A 24,230-nucleotide genomic window follows, 5' to 3' on the forward strand; every position below is an offset into this window, starting at 1 on the left:
AAATGAACTAGACAACATACTGATAAAGTTAACAACAGTGTATATCAGTAGTAATCCATCACAAATTGACAGCTGCTTGTAATCGGGTACTTCAGACATGAAAAAAAGGATGCTCCTGATATGCAAATTTTGTATGCATCGTAACCCCACCTATTGCAAGTTATCTCTCTCTCTCTCTCTCTCTCTCTCTCTCTCTCTCTCTCTCTCTCTCTCTCTCTCTCTCTCTCTCTCTCTCTCTCTCTCCCCCTCCCCCCCCACTCTCTCTCTCTCTCTTTCTTGCTGAGACTTTCTCTCACACACACATAAAAAATTGTGCTATGAGCTAGGTTTATCATTGTCACTATTTTTGTATTCTTATTTATAGTATTGGCTCTACAAGTTCTCCTGAAGATGATATAGACTTCACAACACAAGCCAATGTGTCTCTAGAAGTGCCCAAACACTACCCAGTACACTCGCCTGATAATACAGAAGTTGAAACCAACAGTAAAGCTCTGACATTTCCAGTGCCATCAAAGAAGAGTTTGATAACACCATGGGAAGACCAGGATTTGACTAATGAGTCTGGTGTCAATTAGACATCACTAATGTCTCAACATCTGTGTGACTAGTATTTTTAATGTCTTGGTGATTTGGGTTGAATGACGCACTGTGTGCACATGTACCCTACCTATAGCATAGGAGAAATATGTATTTGGTTTAGCTGCAATGTTGACAGTGCTGGGTAGTGTAGAGGAGAGCATTGAAGTATAAACAGTGCTCACTCGTAGCTTAGATAGGAGACAACATCTACAGTGTGGACAGTGCTGTATTGTTTAGAAGGCAACATCTACAGTGTCGACAGTGCTGTATAGTTTAGAAGGCAACATCTACAGTGTGGACAGTAATGTATAGTATAGAAGGCAACATCTACAGTGTGGACAGTACTGTATAGTTTAGAAGGCAACATCTACAGTGTGGACAGTATTGTATTGTTTAGAAGGCAACATCTACAGTGTGGACAGTACTGTATAGTTTAGAAGGCAACATCTACAGTTTGGACAGTACTGTATTGTTTAGAAGGCAACATCTACAGTGTAGACAGTACTGTATTGTTTAGAAGGCAACATCTACAGTGTAGACAGTACTGTATAGTATAGAAGGCAACATCTACAGTGTGGACAGTGCTGTATAGTATAGAAGACAACATCTACAGTGTGGACAGTGCTATGTAGTTTAGAAGACAACATCTACAGTGTGGACAGTGCTGTATAGCTTAGAAGACAACATCTACAGTGTGGACAGGGCTATGTAGTGTAGAAGACAACATCTACATTGTGCACGACAGTGCTGTATAGTTTATAAGACAACATCTACATTGTGCACGACAGTGCTGTATAGTTTATAAGACAACATCTACAGTGTCGTGGACAGTGCTGTATAGCTTAGAAGACAAAATCTACAGTGTGGACAGTGCTGTATAATTTAGAAGACAACATCTACAGTGTGGACAGTACTGTATAATTTAGAAGACAACATCTACAGTGTGGACAGTGCTGTTTAGTTTAGAAGACAACATATCTACAGTGTGGACAGTGCTATGTAGTTTAGAAGACAACATCTACAGTGTGGACAGTGCTGTATAGCTCAGAAGACAACATCTAGAGTGTGGACAGTGCTGTATAGTTTAGAAGACAACATCTAGAGTGTGGACAGTGCTGTATAGTTTAGAAGGCAACATCTACAGTGTGGACAGTGCTGTATAGTTTAGAAGATAACATCTACAGTGTGGACAGTGCTGTATAGTTTAGAAGACAACATCTACAGTGTGGACAGTGCTATGTAGTTTAGAAGACAACATATCTACAGTATGGACAGTGCTGTATAGTTTAGAAGGCAACATCTACAGTGTGGACAGTGCTGTATAGTTTAGAAGACAACATCTACAGTGTGGACAGTGCTGTGTAGTTTAGAAGATAACATCTACAGTGTGGACAGTGCTGTATAGTTTAGAAGATAACATCTACAGTGTGGACAGTGCTGTATAGTTTAGAAGATAACATCTAGTGTGGACAGTGCTGTATAGTTTAGAAGACAACATCTACAGTGTGGACAGTGCTATGTAGTTTAGAAGATAACATCTACAGTGTGGACAGTGCTGTAAAGTTTAGAAGGCAACATCTACAGTGTGGACAGTGCTGTATAGTTTAGGAGGCAGCATCTAGAGTGTGGACAGTGCTGTAAAGTTTAGGAGGCAGCATCTAGAGTGTGGACAGTGCTGTGTAGTTTAGAAGACAACATCTACAGGGTGGACAGTGCTATATCATTGGTTTGGCAACTGGTGATGTTGCAATGGGCACCATAAAACAATTGAAATGATTTTGTCATGGATACAATAGAGGGACTGTGTGTAAAGCAATCAGAATGATGTCATGAGTACCATAAAACAAAATTAAGTGATGTTGTTATAGTTAATATAAAATATTCAAAGTGATTGCTGTCATGGCTACTATAAAAGAAAGAAACTAAATGATGTTGTTATGGATACTACAAAAGTGAAGGTGATGTCATGGATACTATAAATGATGTTATGAATACTGTAAAACAAAGTGATGTCACGTCTTAGTGATGTTGTCATGGATACTATAAAACAATTTCGTGATGTTGTCATGGATACTGTAAAACAATTTAGTGATGTCATGGAGACTGTAAAATGATATTAGTGATGTTATGGATACCATAGAGCAAGCCATCAGAGTGTTGTTGTCATAGTTTGTGTTGTATTATTTGGAGTGTCCCTGGATAAGTTAAGAAAAAAAAGTATACATAGCAAATAAAGACTCAGATGACTTTTTCTTAATTGATGTAATATCAACTTTTCCATCTGTTCATATTCTTGTATAGTCTACTGTGGATCTGTAAATACTTTGAATATAATAATGATAATATATTGATATCAATAATAATTATATGAATAACAATATTAATAATGCTATCTTGATACTCTCTTTGTCAAACTTCGCTCTTTCTTTATTTATGTATTTCCATGGCAATATACTTATCTAATGCTGCATGACTTTTAATACAACTTGGTGTATCTATCTACCATGTGATGTAAAGACTAGGTATCTTCTCAGTGAGTTTGTCAAAATATATATATATATCCACATCTGGCAATAATTCCATCTTCACACCTGTTTCTTATCTATAATTTCACACCTGGATCATGTATCTGCCTTAACAAACCTGGAAATAATTCTATCAACTCACCTGGTTCATATTTATAGTTGCGGATCATGTGTCTGCATTTACACATGGTTTACATACATATACGTATGTGTGCGTGTATGTGAACCAAGTGTAAAGGCAGACACATGGTCAAGATGTGAAATTATACATATGCACCAGATATATATCTTGAGCTTTGTGTTATTTCGCTACCTGCAGACCTGTTCCATTATTGGTTCTTGCAAAGACCTGCATCTCATCTGCACACTATGTGCCTAAGTACGTATCTGAATAATATCTACCTGTACATTTGGATGATGCAACATTTTGCATATCACATGTCATATTTCCTCCTCTGCACATCTCCACATTTGGTTTTTATCAGACTGTGCAGTTGTCATTGTTTCAATAGCTCAACAGTAATTAACATATAATTGCCAATAATTAGCATATAATTGATGTATCACCTGTGCCCCTGACTGGTTTCATTATACTGTAAAAGAAATTATTAAGTTATTCTCGTGACTTTGCAATACTATTTCATGTGTGTAATGTAGAAAGCTACTCTAGAAGCTTGATAATTATGTTGTTTGTCCATGTTGACGCATGAGCTACTCAAAACTAATTGTTTTCCATAACTTTAAACACTTGTACATAAAAGTTTGCCAAAGTCTATAATTGTCTTTGCAAACCTTCCAATCCATCATGTTCATAATGATAAACTCCTTACGTTGTATCTCAGTGTATAAACTAAGTACCTAAAATCGCCGATTTCCATTTTCCTTTTCTTTTATAATTTCTAGTTTATTAAGGGTTAAATCTCAGTGGAAACACTCTTTCCTATGTATCTTCTTACATAATTTGAAAGAAAGAATTCAAGCAAAAAAGTGATCCTACTAATTCGCAAAAATTCAATCTTTGAAAATGACTCTCACTACACGTTTCTGGAAATTTCCCTCACTCACAACCTATTTGTTATTGACAAAGTATTTGTATATTATGTTTTATGTATCATTACGGCTTTATGATATTTTATATATACAGTTGAAACCTACTCTCAAGAAGCTCATTTAAAGACCGTCGTAGTTAGGGTAATCATGTAACTAAATATTACCTGATAGGTTTTTAGGTAACTGCATTTAACAGGTGACCCATTGAGGTCAAGATGAGGTCACAATGAGAGGAGTAAGTCGAGAGATTTGAACCTGTCACCTAGCAACTTGTGATGTCTATAGGAATATATATTAAAAACTACTTAAAATAACAAGCTCTATCTTAAGATCCATTCAAAATCCAAGAACGAGTAATTTTACATTCAATTTGACTTCTTACCTAAATACCAAACTTAACTCTATGAGGTAGTAGCAATACATATAAATTTCAATTCATATATATACTCTTTGTCTACAATGACATATCCTGCACAGTTGTGGGCATTCTATACCTTATTAGTATTTATGTGAGTACTGACGTACGGGTCATGAATAATGCATGAATAATATTCAAATTAGGTCAAATGTGATGATTACATGGTATCCTATTTTAACAGTGCATTTCAGTCCATATTACCGTGGATTCAACATGAGCATGTGATTTCAGTCAGACAAGAGATAGAGTTCAGTGAGAGTGGCCATAAAGTTTTATGTGAAGGTAAACACACAAAAAAATGAAAGAGACTGACCTCTCACTGTGAAAGTTTTTTATATCTGGTCTATGTGGTCACTAACGTTGGATGTTTTGACATGTACAATGTACCAAGTCTACCAAAGTGTCAATTGTAATAGTAGTATACATACTGCCATGGTTTGCTTCATCTAAATACAGAGCAAACACTTTGGAAGCAAATGATTGTGTGTTATCTGTATTGTGTAAACCTTGTAGTCAGTCTCACTGAACTTGATAGCTTGTCTAATAGGGAACTTGCAAACCCGCCATGTTGAATGTTGCATCATGGGAAATGTGATAATAAATACTAACAAAATAGTATTGTAAACAATAATGTTACATTGTTTGTAACCACAAATGATCAATTCATAGTTACCCTGACCATTGTGGGAGGTTTATTTTATCTGTAGCTCCTGATTAGGTATTACGATAACGACAGATAATCCCATAGTCCTTTGCATCTGAGCATGCTCAGTCTGGATTGCAAGTTCCCTATTGAAACTGCATGCTCACAGTGAATCTGTTGTATTTAGCGAGACGAGTTAGCTTAGAAACTTGTATGACTCTATACCGGGATAAATCATGTATAGTGTCAAAGTAAAGGTGATACTGATGTAGGTGTAGCTTAGATGTAAAAGTGAAATTAAGTTAAGAAATGTCAAATTTAAAAACACTAAAAACATTCCATTTTTTCCTGGATGGTAGACTTAAGTGTGAATGGATTAAAATTGGCCAGGCTAATATTTGAAAATTTACAGACCTAGCTGCATTCACTGAATTTTAATTTTTCTGATCATAAATGTGATAAATTTGATGTGTACTTTTAAAAAGGCGATTCAGCTCTTACATGAATCTGACATTTGTAAAACAAGGTAGTGACAGCTATGTGAGTCAAGAAGGGAAAGAAAGAAAATGAGTGATAATGATGAACAAACATGGTATCAGTTTATTGGCTGATGGAATTGGATTACTGACTTTACATGTTTTGTCATATTTACTCAATGATTTAGGGCAAAGTATTGATGAGTTAGTGCAGACTAACCGTGAGTTAGTGCAGACTTAACCGTGAGTTAGTGCTGACTATCGGTAAGGTAATGCTGACTATTAACCGTGAGTTAGTGCTGACTAACCGTGAGTTAGTGCTGACTAACCGTAAGTTAGTGCTGACTATCGGTAAGGTAATGCTGACTATCAGTGAGTTAGTGCTGACTAACCATGGGTTAGTGCTGACTAACAGTGGGTTAGTGCTGACTAACAGTGGGTTAGTGCTGACTAACCATGGGTTAGTGCTGACTAACAGTGGGTTAGTGCTGACTAACCGTGTGTTAGTGCTGACTATCCATGAGGTAGTGCAAACTATCAGTGAGTGCTGACCAACAGTGAGTTAGTGCTGACTAGCACTGAGTTAGTGTTGGCTAACAATAAGGTTGTACTCACTGTCAATAAGTCAATCCTTTCTGGCAATGAGTCACTGCGAAAACTTAAAAGCAGTAAGTTAGTGGTATTTATCAATGGGTTACTTTTAGCTACCAGTGAGCCAATGCTAACTATCTACGAATTAGTGCCAATTATCAATGGTTCAGTGTTAATTACCAGTGAGATAGTGCTATATATCAATAGGCTAATGTTAACTACCACTGTGTTACAGCTAACTACCACTTAGTTACTACTAACTACCACTTAGTTACTGCTAACTACCAATGAGTTACTGCTAACTACCAATGAGTTACTGCTAACTACCAGTGAGATAGTGCTATATATCAATAGGCTAATGTTAACTACCACTGTGTTACAGCTAACTACCACTTAGTTACTGCTAACTACCAATGAGTTACTGCTAACTACCAATGAGTTAGTGCTAACTACCAGTGAGATAGTGCTATATATCAATAGGCTAATGTTAACTACCACTGTGTTACAGCTAACTACCACTTAGTTACTGCTAACTACCAATGAGTTACTGCTAACTACCAATGAGTTACTGCTAACTACCAGTGAGATAGTGCTATATATCAATAGGCTAATGTTAACTACCACTGTGTTACAGCTAACTACCACTTAGTTACTGCTAACTACCAATGAGTTACTGCTAACTACCAATGAGTTACTGCTAACTACCAGTGAGATAGTGCTATATATCAATAGGCTAATGTTAACTACCACTGTGTTACAGCTAACTACCACTTAGTTACTGCTAACTACCAATGAGTTACTACTAACTACCAATGAATTACATTGTACCAGCCTATGTGGTTGCTTTGTTGATCATGGGCATACATAAGAGTGAGTGTACATGTCTTGAGATGAAGTGTTAGAACTGTGTGTTTGAGATGACATTTTAGAACTGTGTGTTTACACTTTGTTTGAAAAGCACAGGGTTGAAGTTTTTAGAACTGTTTCTTTTCACTCTGTCAAGTGGAGAGTTATTGGAATTGTTTGTTTGTTTGTTTGTTTGCACTCATTTGAAAAATTGGTAGTTGATGTTTTAGAATGATTTGTTTCCACTTTTTTAAATGGAGCATTGAAATTTTGGAAGTTTGTTTACACAGATTGTGTTAATGGAAACCTGACATGTTAGTCAGTACTTGTACATAGTCACCGGGTAATAGAAACTGTATTTCTTTCTTCCAAAAAATACTTCATACAGTTACATACTTTTTGATTGAAATCCAATGATACTGCCACATTCCAAATTTTACTAAACATTATCTAATTATTGGTGAGTGAGTTAGTGCTAACCATCAATGAGTTAGTGCTAAACTATTGGTGAGTCAGGGTTTACCATCATCAGGGTAGTGTTTCCTGTGGGTGTTAGCATTACAAGCTGTAACTCATCAATTGTTAGCACTAACTCATTTGTAGTTAGATTAACTCACCCCATAGTTAGTATTAACTTGTTGATAGCATTACTTCCTTTGTAGTGAGCACTAACTCATTGATAGTTTGCACTAACTCATTTGTAGTTAGATTGACTCACCCATAGTTAGTGTTAACACACTGACAGTTACCACTAACTCATTGGTATGTCCACTTGGTGAGCTAGTGCTAACTACAATTGAGTTGATGCTAACTATCAGTGAGTTAACACTACCAATGGATAAGTTAATTTCATTGCAAATGAGTTAGTGCAAACTGTCAATGAGTAAATGCTGACTAACAGTAAGTGCTAGTAAGTGCTGTAGTTGAACTACAATTGTGTTAGTGCTATTAAAACTATCAGTGAGTTAGTGCTGACTAACAGTAAGTGCTTACTATAATTGTGTTAGTGCTAATTATCAGAGTTAATACTGACTAGCAGTAAGTGCTAACTATAATTGTGTTAGTGCTAACTATCACTGAGTTAATACTAACTATTGACGAGTTAATGAGGGAGTTAGTGCTAATTATCAATGAGATAGTGCTAATGGTGGGTGAGTAAATGTTAACTACCTATAAGTTAGTGCCACGAGTCTCCAGAAAGTAAGAAAACAATTTCACTGTACATGTCCATCTCTTCACTCTTTCATTGACACAATCATCATATTATTTGAGTAAATAATTGGTTGATTGATTGATTGATTAATTGACCAATGAGTCCAGTTACTTGCATTTCTTCTCCATGCACTCGATCGACAAGCCAAAGGTTTACAGCACAGCTTTGAAGTGTAACCATTTATAAACAGTTCAAAACATCAGAATGAGTGTACAGTAATATTTTGTAAATAGCTTCGGCTTGGGTCTATAATTGGATAGGGAAGATACTGTAGTATAAATGTGTGCAAGCAGCTTGTGCTAATGATATGGCGTCATCATTTGGAAACCATAGGGAGCTGTGATCTGTGTAGAGCGCCCTCGGTGGCATAACTTTGAAACATGCCTATTTTGGACAAATAATGCCGGATTCTTCAAAGACAATGCATTATTTCAAATGCAAGATTGATTGTCCTGAGCCTGATATGTAACAATAAGTATTCCAAATATGGACTTGAAGTACTGATCAAAATACCTCATTGTTTCTATGGTAACTTAATAACCTTGTTTTCTAGCCAAACAATGAAAATCAAGAGTGATAAAATTAATTCCTTATGAAGCTTAAAGCCAGACATGTAGCAATTTATTGTAAATGTGTGGACGTTTTAGATCTTTGCATGAAACCATACGCCTTGCACTTGATATTTTTAATGGAAAGTTATAACAATAAACTAACTTTACAAGAGACCTTGTATCAATAAACTTGCTGTAAAAAAAAGAAGCCTTTAATCGGAGTTTTCTTAGAAAATGTACATTTTTGTGTCTTTGAATTGTAATTCTTGTGTATTTGATTTGTTTTGGAGTAAATCTGATAATCATGTGTTTCCATGGAAATCTACATTTTGTCTTGTGATGTTTAAAGGAATGAAAACTCTTCTCCTGTGATTAGAAGGGGGTGTTGGATGGGAATGTGAGTTATTGGAAGGGGGATGTGAATGGGGCTGTCGGAGAGGATTGTGAGTTATTGGAAGGGGGTGTGAATCGGGCTGTCGGAGAGGATTGTGAGTTATTGGAAGGGGGTGTGAATCGGGCTGTTGGAGAGGATTGTGAGTTATTGGAAGGGGGTGTGAATCAGGCTGTCGGAGAGGATTGTGAGTTATTGGAAGGGGGTGTAGATGGGGCTGTTGGAGGGGAGTGTGGATGGGGATGTGAGGCAGGTTGAGTTATTAGAAGGGGGTTGGGGAGGGGGTCATGAGCCAGACATCTCATTTCTGGGGACTTTGAAAAGTCATAGTATTTCACCATTTTCCCTATGATAACACCTTATACACAACATAACAGGTCAATTCCAACATGCAGTAATATTCTTCAAGGTATTGCTTGACCAGCTTAGATTAATATCTTAATAACGTTTGTCATCATTTGAAATCAAATACGATATTATTAAGTCTTCTCCTGTCTTCTGCCTCATAACATCTAAATAATCTCAGGCACAAAGTCTGATGTCAATATTTGTTCATTGCTTAGACAACTTCAACAATTTGATAGGACAACTGGTATCGTAGTGGAATATTTGTTGTTTTGGTCCTTCCATATCTTCAACAGTTATGTCGCTGCCAGCTGTAAGAGGTACATATCAAATATTAAGCTTTATACGATAGCCTGGATCAATGGGTTTTGTAGACTTACATTCTACAGTGGAAGGGCCTAAATTTGGAAGGATCTGTAAGCCATTCAACTAAGGCAAAATAAATGTTTTATCATACCATGAAACGCCTATTTAAAAATACATTTGAATTTACACATTTTCTGACAATCCTGGAAAGTCATATTTTGATTAAAATTATCATAGTAGAAGCCAAAGCTGTATCACGAACTGAGACACATACAGCAATCTACAAACTGCTGGGGCATGATATGGATAATTATTGAATGGGTAGAGCTTGAGATTCTAGCAATACATAGGGATGTGATATAATGTTTGTGATAAAATTACTTACATTTTAGTACTATCTTGGCAGGCTGCTAGTAGTTTGACTCAACCTACGGCTAAATTCCTCCTAATATCCATAATGCAAGCTTCCCCACATAACCATATCAGTGATGTTTACTCCCAATACCAATGATGCCCCTCAGAGCCCCCCATACACACACACACACACACACACACACACTCACACATGCATATCAATAATGGTTTTTCTTACCTAGTTCATCCAGAAAGAGTGTGAATGTGTCATGTGATCTGACAGTTGATGCTATGTACGCTATGGTTGGATATTCAGGGTCATTGTGCTGAGATAGTAGATCATCTAAAACCCTTACTAAGTGTGCCATTATACTAGGATCAAACACCACATCTGATGAAAATTAAAATTCAATTAATTAGGAACCTCCTTGTACTTAAAGACAACAACTGTCATGGCTTTGTAAGATGTGCATTTTTAGCGTGTGCGTTTGTCATATGTTTAGCACTACTATACATAAGTATTGATGCATGTGTGACTTTGTATCATGTGTATATGTATGTGAGTGTCTGTGTGTGAAGAATGTATAGCTCATGTGATACTTTTCTCTTCTGTACATAAAACTTGTTCATCTGCATAGATTATAAAAAAATTGGTGAACAGTCTATGGTTTGCAATAATGATTTCACTACTAAGTAACATTTTTCCATGTAAATATGTAGATGTCTTTCCTTCATATTGCTACCCAATGGATTCAGTACATTACAGTACTTTTCATTACATTACATTACATTACATTACATTACATTACATTACACTACATTACATTACATTGTATTACATTACATTACATTACATTACATTACATTACATTACATTACATTACTTTACACTACATTATATTACATTGCATTACATTACATTACATTGTATTACATTGCATTACATTACATTACATTGCATTGCATTACATTACATTACATTGCATTACATTACATTACATTACATTGCATTACATTACATTACATTACATTACATTACATTACATTAAAGTCTAAAGTCAATGTTTACCTGCTGCAATAACAATATCCGGCTGTATAGAGTTCAATTCTTCTGTTGTAACATTAACCCAATCTAAACATCTGACACACACACAGTCAGACCTGTAAATGTAACCAATGTCACCATTTCCACAATTGTCACCATGTAGGTGAATAGACAGACTTGTGTTCACACTGTCTTTATCACACAAATCACTGACAGTTTGGTCTTTTTTGTTGTCTTTACTGTCTGTTTGCCTTGTGTCATTGTGTTCTGTCTCTCCTGTACTTCCCTCTGGCATAGTGGTCTGTTCTACTAAGTCATGTGTGGTAGTCATATTGGTTGTACAGACAGAGTCTTCAGTCAGAGTACAGCAGTCTGATTCACTGCCAGATTCAGCTGTCTCACATACAAGACTAGAGGCACCTCCTTCATTGTTAGTCTGTGTATTTATTTTAACATTGTCTACCAATGATTTCAAAACATGTCCATGGAAGTCTGACAAGTCTATATTCTTTATTTGACAAGATTTGTAAAGTGTTATACCCAACATTCCACAACCACTACCAAGCTCTAGAACCTTTCTGAAAATAAGGAAAATTCCTCTGTTACTATTGAGAAGGTATCTAGAATAAACACACCATAATATGTACATATTCTATATGCACCATTGATAACATGCACTGGTGTGCACACATAACAGTAGTATTTGCACTGAAGTGTAATACTGAAAACATACCTGTATGCAAAGTATTATGCGAGTAAGTATGCAATCATTCCTTGTACAAAAGCGCATGGTCACAACACAGTATCATTTTAACGGAAATTTACTGTTTCGGATAAACATATGTAATAAGAACAGAACCTCATGCCATGTCACGTGAGTGAGTTCTAGTTTGGGTCCTAACATGTATTTACACTTGTGCTTGCAGTTTTTTCCACTGCACTGTCATTTGCTATTCTCTTGAAAGTGCTGTGTGCATATATATCCCAGGTCTGCCACATTTGCACTCACATGTCATGGGGTTAACCGTCATATTACTATTTGTATAAACATTTTATACTCACTTGTTGTGGAAGATATGTGTATTATCAACAATCCATTCTGCCATGTATAATGATGCTGGCCATGTATGTAACCCTGTAGTTCCATGTGATATCAATTGTACAGTCTCCTCCATACTTACAGTCTTACCATTTGGCTAGGGATTGAGAGGGAATGAAAACTTATCTATAGCTGTGTTGTGAGATTACATACACTGGGCAAGTTACCAATCTTTGCTTTTCAGCCTCTCATGAATAACTGTATTGTTTTCACCATCTATTTGATCAACTGATTGAAACAAATTCTATCTACAAATCAATACTTTAACCCTCTAAAGGATGACACCTTTTTTGGTGTAATTACACTAGAGGCCAAGTACTTGACCATTAACTATCTTGATAACTTACAAGGAAGTAGGTTTTATAGCATTTATCCTCTTCTTCACTGGTGCTAATTAGTTCTGCATATTTTTCAAAGATTTCTTCACAAACATCGACACCACTGTCTTCACACTATAGAAAACATTAAGTTATGACATTTAAACATTTCAAACAATTTTATTTTTAGAGCGAAATCCATCAGAGATGTCACTGGACATACAAGAAACCCTCTCACACATATATACACATGCACACTGTGTACATTTGGTCTCTGTCTGTCTGTCTGTCTGTCTGTCTGTCTGTCTGTCTGTCTGTCTGTCTGTCTGTCTGTGTCTCTCTCTGTTTCTCTGTTTCTCTCTGTGGTCTACACTGATTATCTCAATGATGTTCTCATAACTGTCAAACAGAAAGTCTACTCCAGCATCATAGTATTAAAATCCCACCCATTAGGGGGGTATTAAAATCCCACCCATTAGGGGGGTTTCCAATTTTCAACCACAGAGGGCACACCCTGGTGGTGGCTCACAGCCATATAATTATTTTCAGGTGGATAACACTTCTTTCTTTCTATATATTTAGTTTTATATATTTAGTTGTACATGTTTATGAAACATTGATATTTCATTGATATTTTTCTCTTCCTTTCTTTCAACCTCTCTGCTCTCACATGCATGTACTATGTCTGATGTCATCACAACAAAAGTATGTCTAATCAAATCAGCTTTCTTCTCATACATTGTCATTACTACATTATACATATATGTACACTACATACTTTCTGCATCAATGTTTTAAGAAACTTCTTTTGGTACATCCTGGATGGTGGACATTGTTTACATAGCTCACTGTTGGTAGTCTGAAATAACAGAGGGGTTAAAGGTCAAAAATATGACACATTTACTGGTAGATCTGATCAGAACCTAGCTGATTCAGTTTCCACTGTCATTACTCTTGAAAGCATTTGTACATTTTAGTTCAATTCTGATGGTGTGACTAATTACATTACCTGCGAGTTGTGTCTGTTCCAAACAAAAGGCTCTGTATGTTTACTTATTCTGCCACTAGATGGCGCTATTGCCACAACACTGATTATTCGTTGTTGCACATCACTGTGAACAGTTTGACAAAACCTGAAATCTGTCCACCTTCAAACAGATTGCATCCACTGTTAACAGCGTTCCCGAACCTTAGCATAAACCTAAGTATTTCCATACTTTCAGACACACACACCTTTGTTGTGTCAAAATTGACAATTTAATATCATCATACTGACTGTACATTTATTTGTTTATTTTCTAAATAATTTTATGATCCTGAAAAACATCTTACATCATTTGTCAAAGAAGCATTGAAATATTTAGGACAGTCTTCACTAAATAAAATAGATTGGGCGAGCATTTTTTATATATTACACTGAGCTACTGAATTCAATCAAACATGTTTAATTACCATGGCAATGATTCTCTGTTGATCGTCCATTCCTGGACTCCATTCTTCATCAGTTTCTTGGTTCTATAAAGATCACAATGTGATAAGTTTTCTTATCTCTTATTGAGGCTACACCACTGGGAACTGGTTTGATAATGTAAGTTAATGTTGACAATGAGTTACAGCAGCAGTCAAGGATGGTTAGTACATATAATGTATCTATTAAAGATGGCAAGTTATTATACCTGGGTCCCGATCAAAACATGGATAAATGAATAGGAAACACTGTGCCCTCTATTATATTATGAATATGATTAAAATGAATTACTGTTATGAATAAAATTGAATTCATAAACCAGGAAAAAAAATATGAGATGCAACTTATCATGTGGGTTGCAATCGAGTGGATGTCGACCACTAGCTACCACCAGCAATGATCACGCAGTAATATAAATCAAATGCAAGATGGTTCAAAAAGGTATCAACATGTGCTGAAAAAAATCACTAAGTGAAAACACTATCTTTGTGTAACTCTGATGTGTGATACTGCTCCACCAGTCCACAATGCAGTCCTACCAATAAAACACACTTACCTTCCATTCAAAGTTTCTGAGTAGCACCATCGAGAAAAACTGTGATACTATCATCTCTTCAAGTTTGTTAGCTTCCATTTCTAATGCCATAATAATGATAAAAGAATAGTAAACATATTTATATCGTTGTCATAGTGATAGCTCTTACTGTTGTGGAGTCAAGATGGTCGAATGGTTCAAGTGGCCAGATTGAAATCTGCAGGTTGCAGATTTGAGCATTTCCCACTGTCATTTGTTTCTGAGTCCTTGGGCAAGATTTGAATCCTGATTATGCCCGTCAACTCAGCTGTATAATTGGGGGACCTGGTAGGATAGAGGTTGCAATGTGAATGCTTTAATCCGATGTGCTTAGAATAATATAAACATAAAGGCTGCAATGGATTGTATACTCCTGGGAGTTGAGGTCATAGATCTGTGCCAGGGGCAATAATTGTAAAGGGCTTCGAGCACAGAGCTAGAATGGGAAAGCGCTATCCATTATTAACACATTTCCGTCACTATAGACGGAGTGTGACTTGCTGTAACCATGGATGTATCTCACTAAATACATCCATGCTGTAACACAGACTTATAAGTTACATCAACCATAGACCCCAGGGTCTATGTATCAACATAGCCACAGGCACTTGTTACCCGAGATATGTATGAAAACGTGTCTATCAGAATACAATAAAATATCAATAATATCGATAATATTGACGTGTTTTAGCCAATATGAAAGAGGTAAAATAACACTTGTTTCTGTTATCGCGCAAGTCCACTCACCGCGAGATATAGTATATCAATAGCTGAATTATGTTCAATATATACTCACTCAGTAAAGATGGAAGGTTCTCTGAAGGTAACTGGTAAACCTAGCCTAGCTCAGTAGCTGGCTCCTAATGTAGCACGTATGGACGAAACGTGTCGTACTGTACGTGTTGGTACTCAGGATCCTAGGAGGACCCGTCGAAGCCCTTATACTTCTGTTACTTCCTGTGATCCTTCCTGCGATGATAGAAGCAGACGCCAATGTTTTGCGCCCTCTGTGGTGATATACTGTGTTTGGGCAGCCATATTGAGAGACTGGTTAGGAAATACCTGAAATATGTAAGTACAAAATCAGTAATATTTTCGTCCATCCTTGGGAGAATTCGGAATCAAATAAGGCTTTGACGAAGCCAAATAAACCTAGAATATATTAGTTGTGATATTTTTATAATTGCATACATAGTTCAACAGATATCGATCAAAGTAGACTGGGTACCGGCACGATAACAGTGCAGTCGAGTGAATGGCCGACAAACGTCAACAAAGCGTCAGCCAACGTAAAGACAACGCTTATTGGGTATAATAAATCGTCATTCCGACGCATGTTTCGTACGCGTAGTAGTGTTGTTCGTATTTCATGATACTCAAAATGAACTTTCACAGTTGCTATAATTTGTACGTGAAAACCTGCCTAAATATTATCCTTCGTTATTAATTCTGCAAAAACTTTATGCAATTTGCAATATTATTTGCATGGTGTTTCCCTAGCATGGAATAAATCGGCATATTGTAGGACAGAACCGAACAACTAATGTTTCTCGTGATCATAATATAGACTAGTTTCTTGCAGCACAGTATTATGACAATACATCATCACAGTCTGTTATAGTCTTCCATGGCCATCATCATGGGATAGTCGAATTTTGCCAGACCAGTTTCTTTGCAAAGTATGCATTATGATCAGCTTAGGCATCACTTGCATGTAATTAGAATAAGTCTTTTAGATTTTAATGTTTTAGAAGACATTGACAGTTTCATAAAACCCATTCGAGAACTATCTGTTCTTGCCAATAATCAAAACTATTTTTGAATGCAGGGTTCGAAGTCGGAGCCGCAGTGTAGATCACAAGAGCAGTAAAAGTAAAGGAGGGGATAAAAAGGACAAAGAAAGAGGAAGAGATAGGAAAAGACGTGCCTCTACAAGTAGTAGCAGTGGGAGGTAAGTTGTCAAAGATATAGCTAAGAGACTTTTCTAGATCTAGAATGACAGTGCTGTATGGCTCACAGTATTCAAGCTAAACAGCGCTGTCAAGATAGCCAAGTCTCTTTGCTATGAAGGATATGTACTAAATGAGATATTATCATTTGACCTTATAATTATGTTTCCATTTCAAAATAGTGTAGGTTGGAGTCAGATTTGATGATCAAGTCAGTCCAGTTTTCTCTCCATAGATTAAAAGTATAGGAGGGTGTGAAAATGTGATGACAAATCAAACATGGCTGGTAGCCTTCTTGGTCAAAGCCAAGGGAAACTATAATGAAAGAACAAGATGTGTACAAACCACTGCAGTATTGACATTAGTAATTGTTGGGTAAACAGAATAACTACTGATTTGATCTGAATTTATTGTGTAATAATTTACACAAGTACATGTTAAAATACAAGATATAAAAAATCACAGATTTGAAAAACACTTATTTCCAATGTGAACCTCATAGAGAAATTCAAGACGCTGTTGCAATAATGGTATAGAAAAATGTATTACATTACTGAGGTACATAAGAATAACAGCCGTTTGAAGAGAGTAAGATGAATGAAGTGAAAATACATTTAGGGTGCATGACCAATGATAGTAGGGTGCAAAGTATTAATAGTAGTGCGCTAAGCCATGCTAAGAAATCCTCATGGAGAACACTATCATCATAGAACAGTTACTTGGCAATACAAAATTGTTTTGTCATTTTGCATTGATGCACCACACACATGTAGTACTAGTTGATCAAGTTCATTGACAATCGACTGTCTAGTCTTTTTTTGCAGTGATGTCAGATCTGTTTCAAGTTCACCGCACAGTAGGTCAAGTTCATTGACAACCATTTGTCTTGTCTTTCTTTCGTAGTGATAGCAGCAGATCTTCATCAAGTTCATCGCGTAGTAGGTCAAGTTCATCAGGGTCATCAAGTAGTTCCAGTAGTAGTTCCAGATCAAGGTCAAGGTCTGGAAGCAGTTCCTCAGGTTCCAGCTCAAGAAGTTCTTCATCCAGTAGATCCAGCAGTAGTTCAAGTTCACGCAGCCGCAGTCGAAGTCGCAGGAAAAGAGGTGGAAGAAGTGCAAGATCTAGGTCAAGGTCAAGGTAAGACTTTTGAAATAATGTATGCCCTTCCTATATCCTGATTCTTACCTGTATTGGACCTTGTCAACAAAAGTTAAGAATTCATGTTTATGCTCATAATCATATGCAGAACAATATTAATAGGGTTTTGGAGTCCTCCAAGAGCTTCCTAAGTTAAGAAAACTTCAAGGATGCATTGAAATTTTCAATTTAACCATATATAAAATATCAGTGACACCCCAGTAACAGATATTGAAAGGGGTATATAATTAACATACATTTAGTTTCCTTTACAAGCTACCATAATTCTGTATTGACCCCAGCAAAGTGACAGGGTGATCCCTGCAGATTTTACCTGCTTACTACTAAATTAGTAATACTACCCTGAGCAAAACCACTACACCTCCTGACTCCAGGGCAGTCTCAGCTGATCAGTCCTTAGTCTCGAATTTTGCATGACATTCATTCATTCACCTTCGGTGATATCTATAGTAAGAGCTATTTTCTCAAGTCTTCATTGCATAAAGTAAGTGCTGTTCATTTTAAGATAGACTGTAAAGTACATTACCAGGCCATCCTCATCAACCTCCTTTGTGGAAAGGGGATGGTAAGACCATACCCGCCATGGCTGATCTTTTCATCTAATTTCAAGACAATTTACTTCAAATCATTATCCAATCTTTCAGATCCCCTCGAAAGAGAAAACGGAGTCCAACTCCCAAACCAACAAAGCTACATATCGGACGACTTACACGAAATGTTAATAAGGAGCATCTAACAGAAATTTTTTCAGTCTATGGCAAGGTGAAAACAGTAGAAATGCCCATGGATAGGTTCAATACTCACTTATCGAGAGGATTTGCGTACGTAGAGTTTATCAGTGCTGATGATGCAGAGAAAGCCAAGAAACACATGGATGGAGGTAAGATAGTCAACTATTTAACAGAGGTATTATCTATTTATCAACCTTTTCCAGCAGGTGCAGTGTTTACCAATGATACTTTTGAATTATATGCTTTAAATCTATGTACAAGTTCTTGGAACGCAAACCAGTTTTAGAGTTGTCTCGTGCTTAGTGCTAAATGCACTACTAATTCTTAGTGAATGGGAGAGCACAAAGAAGAGTATGGGTCCCCCCTCCCGGACCCTCCCCCCTCGGCTGCAAGTGGCCGTGCCAGCTGCACGCAGCTGGCCCCCTGTTTATCTCATTTGGCCTGCTGTTTTAATTTCTAGTGAAAACCCTGGGTTCCATACTAAATATTTATGCTGTTGTCAAAGAAGGTCTCATAATCGTTTGTTGATGATAAATGGAGACTGTACACTGGTGTCCCATCAACGTGTTTTATTAATTTTGTTTACAAGTATTCCCTTACAGTAAAGGGGAAGGTAACCTTGTGAATTCACATTGTTTAATAAAAGCTTGGATGCTAAGTGAGATAAAATGCATGACATTAACTTCCACTTATCAGTATGGAGTTGGCATCGGTCCAAACTTAGGTGGAAGTGATGTATAAGTAAGGTACTGAGAAATGAGAGTGAATGAAACCAGCAACACATTTTCTCTCATTTAACATGCAAGTTTTTATTAAACATGGTGAATTCACAAGGTGGTCTTTCCCCTTTTAATACCATGGTTTAGCCTGAAACTTAGTATTCTGAGATTTCATGTCTTATGCAGTCGGTAGGTAAATAAAATGACAATGATTTATAGCATGAATTGTATCTGTGATTCAAAGAGACATTTAAGTGTTAAAACTTCCATGAAGTGTACCATAGTATGTAGGTAAATACTCTTGAGTTCCTCTAGCTGTATTGTTTGGTTTCCCTGTAAAGTCAATACAAAATTGAAACTGTCTAAATTTCTCTAGATTGCCCCTCCTTTGATACTTGGTATTAAACCATAGGAAAATAACTGCAGAAAGTTTTAAGAAGCTAGCAGTATTTTCTGTAGGATATCCACAATTTGAGAACTAATCATTCCATTATAATACAACCAAGAATGATGTTTGCATGCTCTAGAAGCATATTATGCAGCCGTTTCAATCACTCAGTTTAGCTAAAATATACAAATTGAGTTTATGCTGAATATGGAACTACTACATAATAATCCATTGTGATGTTACTGTGTTACAGGTCAAATAGATGGTCAGGAAGTGTCTGCTGCCATGATACTAGCACCTAGACCTAGGCCAATGCCTCCAAGACGTAGTCCACCACGTAGAATGCCACCTTGGAGGAGATCTCCACCTAGATACCAAAACAGACGAAGGTAAGTTATCTAATTTTATTAAACAATAGAAGTCATAGCACTTTTTTCACCGATCACTCTGCTTACCCAAGAGTAAGTGTATTATCAGTCATATTTTTATTGTCAGTTTTATCTAATGATTCGTAAAGCCAGATTTAAAATGTGTGTAAATATTGATCAATTGCTTAACCCAGAATCCAGCGTGATTGAAAAAACCACCACACCACTTTTACAATGCTAAAGCATGGCTCCTAGAAAAAAGACTGGAGAAATACTCTGGCTTGGGAGTATTAAATTGATCATTCAGATTACTTAATAGCAAATATTTCTTGACCCATTCAAATGATGAAATGGTAACCTTCATGGTAGTCTTGTAGTAAGACCCAGATCTTTGGCCAGAAGATTGCCGAACAAAAACCAAGGATGACAGTACCTCTGGTGCATAGTGCAGGTGTAAATGCCCTCAATATGCACCTTTGGTGCGATATGACCTTGGTCACCTGATATCAAAAGAGAGACCGACAGTCTCACAGATAGACTACCTTCATGGTAACAGTAGTGTTAATGAACCAGCTCAAAAACTTCATAAAAACCTTCGTTTTATGGAAATGTAATGATGAGTATGCAAATATTAGAATAAGTCATATTTCTTTGTATTGTAGGTCGCCGCCGCGCAGACGATCACCGCCACGTAGACGATCAAGATCACGATCACCGGTCAGAAGACGTAGATACAGTCGTTCAAGTTCTAGTTCATCTCGTTAGCACATTCCTTGTCATACTTTATATGTTCTTTCAACTTTGTTTTTATTTAAGTATTTTGTAGGTAGAAAAACAGTACATAAATTTTTAGGAAACAAGTAGATTTTGATTCTGAATTGTGAGCCTGATTGATGTATAAGTGATGATAGTGTATTGAGACTATACCGTTGATCTTTTGTATTTCCCCTTCTTGTTTATAAGAAAACTAGCCTACCTGTAGACTCAAAGGAACTAGTGTTGCTACACTATTTGCTATCCTAACTGACATTTTGATTTCGAATTTTGCTGTCCTTTTCTCGTCTATGATCATAGCTGTGTTCCACTGGTCTAGAAGCCACGCCCCGCCACACATGGTGTGTAAAACATTAGCGTAAATTTGAGAATATGACATACATACTTAGAGTGAGGTCCCATTTCCATGACGACACCTAATTGTGGATTCATCATGTGACCTGATGACACTATGTAAATATGTCTTACTATATATTTGGCCTGTCACGTTCTATACAGAAATACCATTCGAGACCAGTGGAACACAGCTATGATCATAGACGAGAAAAGAAGAGTCATAGAACATGAAATTCAAAGTCAAAATGTCATTTAGGATAGCAAATAACGTAGTATCTAGTCCTTTGAGTCTATTTGTAGGCTATCAGAAAACATGTACACATACTTTTTGAGAGATTGTTTTACAGATTATAGTACACATCAGCAGAGAGAAAAAACATTGTCCTTTATTTTCACTTGATGAGAAATTGGTGATACTTTTCAATCCCCTTATTTTCATAGGGTACTGCCGTGATTTTAACCCCCTGCAATATTCACATCATGATCAGAGACATAGATGGATGTATTGGACAAAATATTAATAATACTTTTAATTTTCTTTTGCTCAAAATTTAACAATATTGAGGACCAAGATAAGATACAAGTGTTCATTGGTCTGTACAGTACTTCTTGAGAGATAATTCAATGGGGTCAGATTTGATTAATTTGAGGAATGGCATACAGGATCTAATTTTATTGATATTAATCAATCAATCAAAAACATTTATGAAGTCCAGCACATAGTAATAATGTTAGATGCAAATATAGAGCAGGAATCGTGTCAATAGTCAAGTCTCAGCATTTGTCAATTGTTGTTAATTCTGTTTTTTCCAACTTACAGGGTTTTTTTTGTGTACAAACAACTATACCCTGGTAGAAAAAGGATTAAATATACACTTGAAATGTAAACTCACCAAAGCATGTTGATATCTTTGCTGTTTATCCAAATTATCATAATTTTCATATCAATTTTGGTTTATTTTAAAATGAATGTATTGAAAGAGATGTCTTTTATCAAGCAATTTCTGTGCAGTTTGTGAGATTGTTTTAATGATTTCTGTTATCTTTTTGCGTGTCTCCTGTGAATTAGGTGGCAGGATATAATGAGTACATCCATTTTCAAAATAATTCCAACAACAGTTAAGTCACTGTGAATGTTTTATAGACAAGTCTAAAGTGTCAGAGCAGCTTGGTGACTTTGTATGTTTGATAGCGAAGTTTAAAAAAATAGAAGGCCCTTTTACTTAGACACTAGATCATAGAGAATGCGTACACATATAGTAACTATACTAGAGGAAGGGACGATGTTGATGTCAGATTGGATTGCAGTTTGTAAGAAATTTTTTTTTGTACAGGTACATGTAATGATTTCCCAGGAGCTTCAATATATTGTCATGTTGATGAGAGTCCAAACTTGGTTTGAAAATAAAACCTTTTATAAAATATTTTTCCTTTGTAATTGTTGAATGTAGTGTAATAAGGTTGAAGTAAACTAGCTAATACCATGGTGTGACTTGGTTTCAATGTAAATGCAAGTAAAGTGTGTATGTGAAAATAAGAGATGAGGATGTAGTGATACAATGAACATCGCTACAAGGGAGGAGTGGTATTAGTATGACATTAAACTCTGTGCTAATATGCCTCGTATTTCTGATACTACTGTATGTGTTACAATGAGCAACAATACAAACTCTCCAGTGCTGGGTGAAGGAACTGGTAGTGATCTGGCTATGGACAACGATATTGGACCCCTGTGTGTTGAGTATATTGCATCCACTGACCATGTACTAGTAAGTAGTGCACTGTGTTATTGAACAAATTGTGTGCATATGTATCTCTCTTTATAGTTTTGTTTTACTGTATAATTAAAGACCCTTTTCGACTTGGTACCATTGGCGGTATTTTTTGAATATTCGTAAATACCTAAATAACGTCATTGTTTTGTATTATGACCATCCTTGAATAGAGAATATTAACTGGCAAGTGACAGTGGTACGGACGATCAATTAAAAATACGAAAGTTTGGTTACAAGGTAGCTGAATAGCATTACCACAGCCCACACGCGACTCTGGGATTTACACGAAAGAAATGTATCCGGAAATCCGACATTATCTTGTAAATCGTCTGACACCAACCTTTAAGGTCAAATCATAATACAGTCGTATTATTGTGTGGCGCGTGCGACCTGGACTCTAATACGCATGTGCAATACTTTAAAGGGTAAACTGTGTGTGGTCTTGGTCCTTGTCACGATTCCCATGATTTTTAGGAGTCAACTTACACTCTACAAAAAGTTACTTTTCAGGTGAAATTCTGAAACAGATTGACAATTACAGTCGTTTCAATAGCAGAACCAACGAAAATGTTCATGCAGATGTTTGTTGAGAGACAGTGAATGAACAGCAAGAATTACGGGTTTCATCGGTGACAGTATTTTTTCCGGAGTCGATTTAAAAAAAATGATGATCCATCGAGTCATTTATTATTGTACCGATGTTGTCAAATGGCAAGATTTATCAGGAATCGAATTGGTTCACGATCGATCGAATATTTCTTTCTTTGCTTACGTGATTGATTTTACTGATTGATTGATTGCTTGATTGTTAGTTTGAGTGAGTGAGTGAGTGAGTGAGTGAGTGAGTGAGTGAGTGAGTGAGTGAGTGAGTGAGTGAGTGAGTGAGTGAGTGAGTGAGTGAGTGATCGATGAGTGAGTGAGTGAGTGAGTGAGTGAGTGAGTGAGTGAGTGAGTGAGTGAGTGAGTGAAGATATGGTTGATTATCTGGTTGAAACATCTATTTCTGTGGGCTTATAACAGTTTCACGTAGTTTGGTGGGTTTTTCTCCTAAATACTGTAAATTTCAAGTTATACCACGGATCGGAGCAATCACAAGTCGCAAAAATCAAACTCTAAAGCTCTTCCTCAAACTAAATATCTAAACCAATTTTATATCACTGAATTGATGAGGCGTGGGCCTATATGACAGTTTCCGGCCTTTCTTTGTGCATTACTGAAGTTTTACATGTAAACTGCTA

The 24,230-nt window shown here is 36.5% G+C and overlaps 3 protein-coding genes across 3 annotated transcripts in view; 2 read left to right on the forward strand and 1 right to left on the reverse strand.

Annotated features, from left to right (window-relative positions):
- LOC144434922 (regulator of G-protein signaling 7-like) overlaps positions 1 to 9,198 on the forward strand; it is a 42,524-nt gene extending 33,326 nt beyond the window's left edge. The window contains exon 14 of the mRNA XM_078123443.1: positions 365 to 9,198. Coding sequence (XP_077979569.1) covers positions 365 to 578 — 214 coding nt within the window. The 3' untranslated portion in view covers positions 579 to 9,198. The remainder of the gene's footprint in view (positions 1 to 364) is intronic.
- Positions 9,199 to 9,838: 640 nt separating this feature from the next.
- Positions 9,839 to 14,866, reverse strand: LOC144434940 (protein-lysine N-methyltransferase EEF2KMT-like). Its single transcript, XM_078123468.1, has 8 exons — positions 14,777 to 14,866; positions 14,205 to 14,267; positions 13,531 to 13,611; positions 12,783 to 12,887; positions 12,399 to 12,532; positions 11,361 to 11,914; positions 10,530 to 10,682; positions 9,839 to 9,942 (listed from the first exon to the last, which is right to left on the reverse strand). Exons 1-8 carry the CDS (start codon positions 14,864 to 14,866, stop codon positions 9,839 to 9,841), a joined length of 1,284 nt encoding a protein of 427 aa, XP_077979594.1.
- A 957-nt stretch (positions 14,867 to 15,823) lies between these two features.
- Positions 15,824 to 22,614, forward strand: LOC144435194 (uncharacterized). Its single transcript, XM_078123770.1, has 6 exons — positions 15,824 to 15,865; positions 16,623 to 16,745; positions 17,647 to 17,880; positions 18,546 to 18,781; positions 19,993 to 20,128; positions 20,770 to 22,614. Coding segments are annotated over exons 1-6 (834 nt in total). The 5' UTR covers positions 15,824 to 15,863; the 3' UTR covers positions 20,873 to 22,614.
- Positions 22,615 to 24,230: the final 1,616 nt, after the last annotated feature.

The sequence above is a fragment of the Glandiceps talaboti genome, chromosome 5 (genome assembly GCF_964340395.1).
Source record: "Glandiceps talaboti chromosome 5, keGlaTala1.1, whole genome shotgun sequence".
Taxonomy (NCBI): Eukaryota; Metazoa; Hemichordata; class Enteropneusta; family Spengelidae; genus Glandiceps; species Glandiceps talaboti.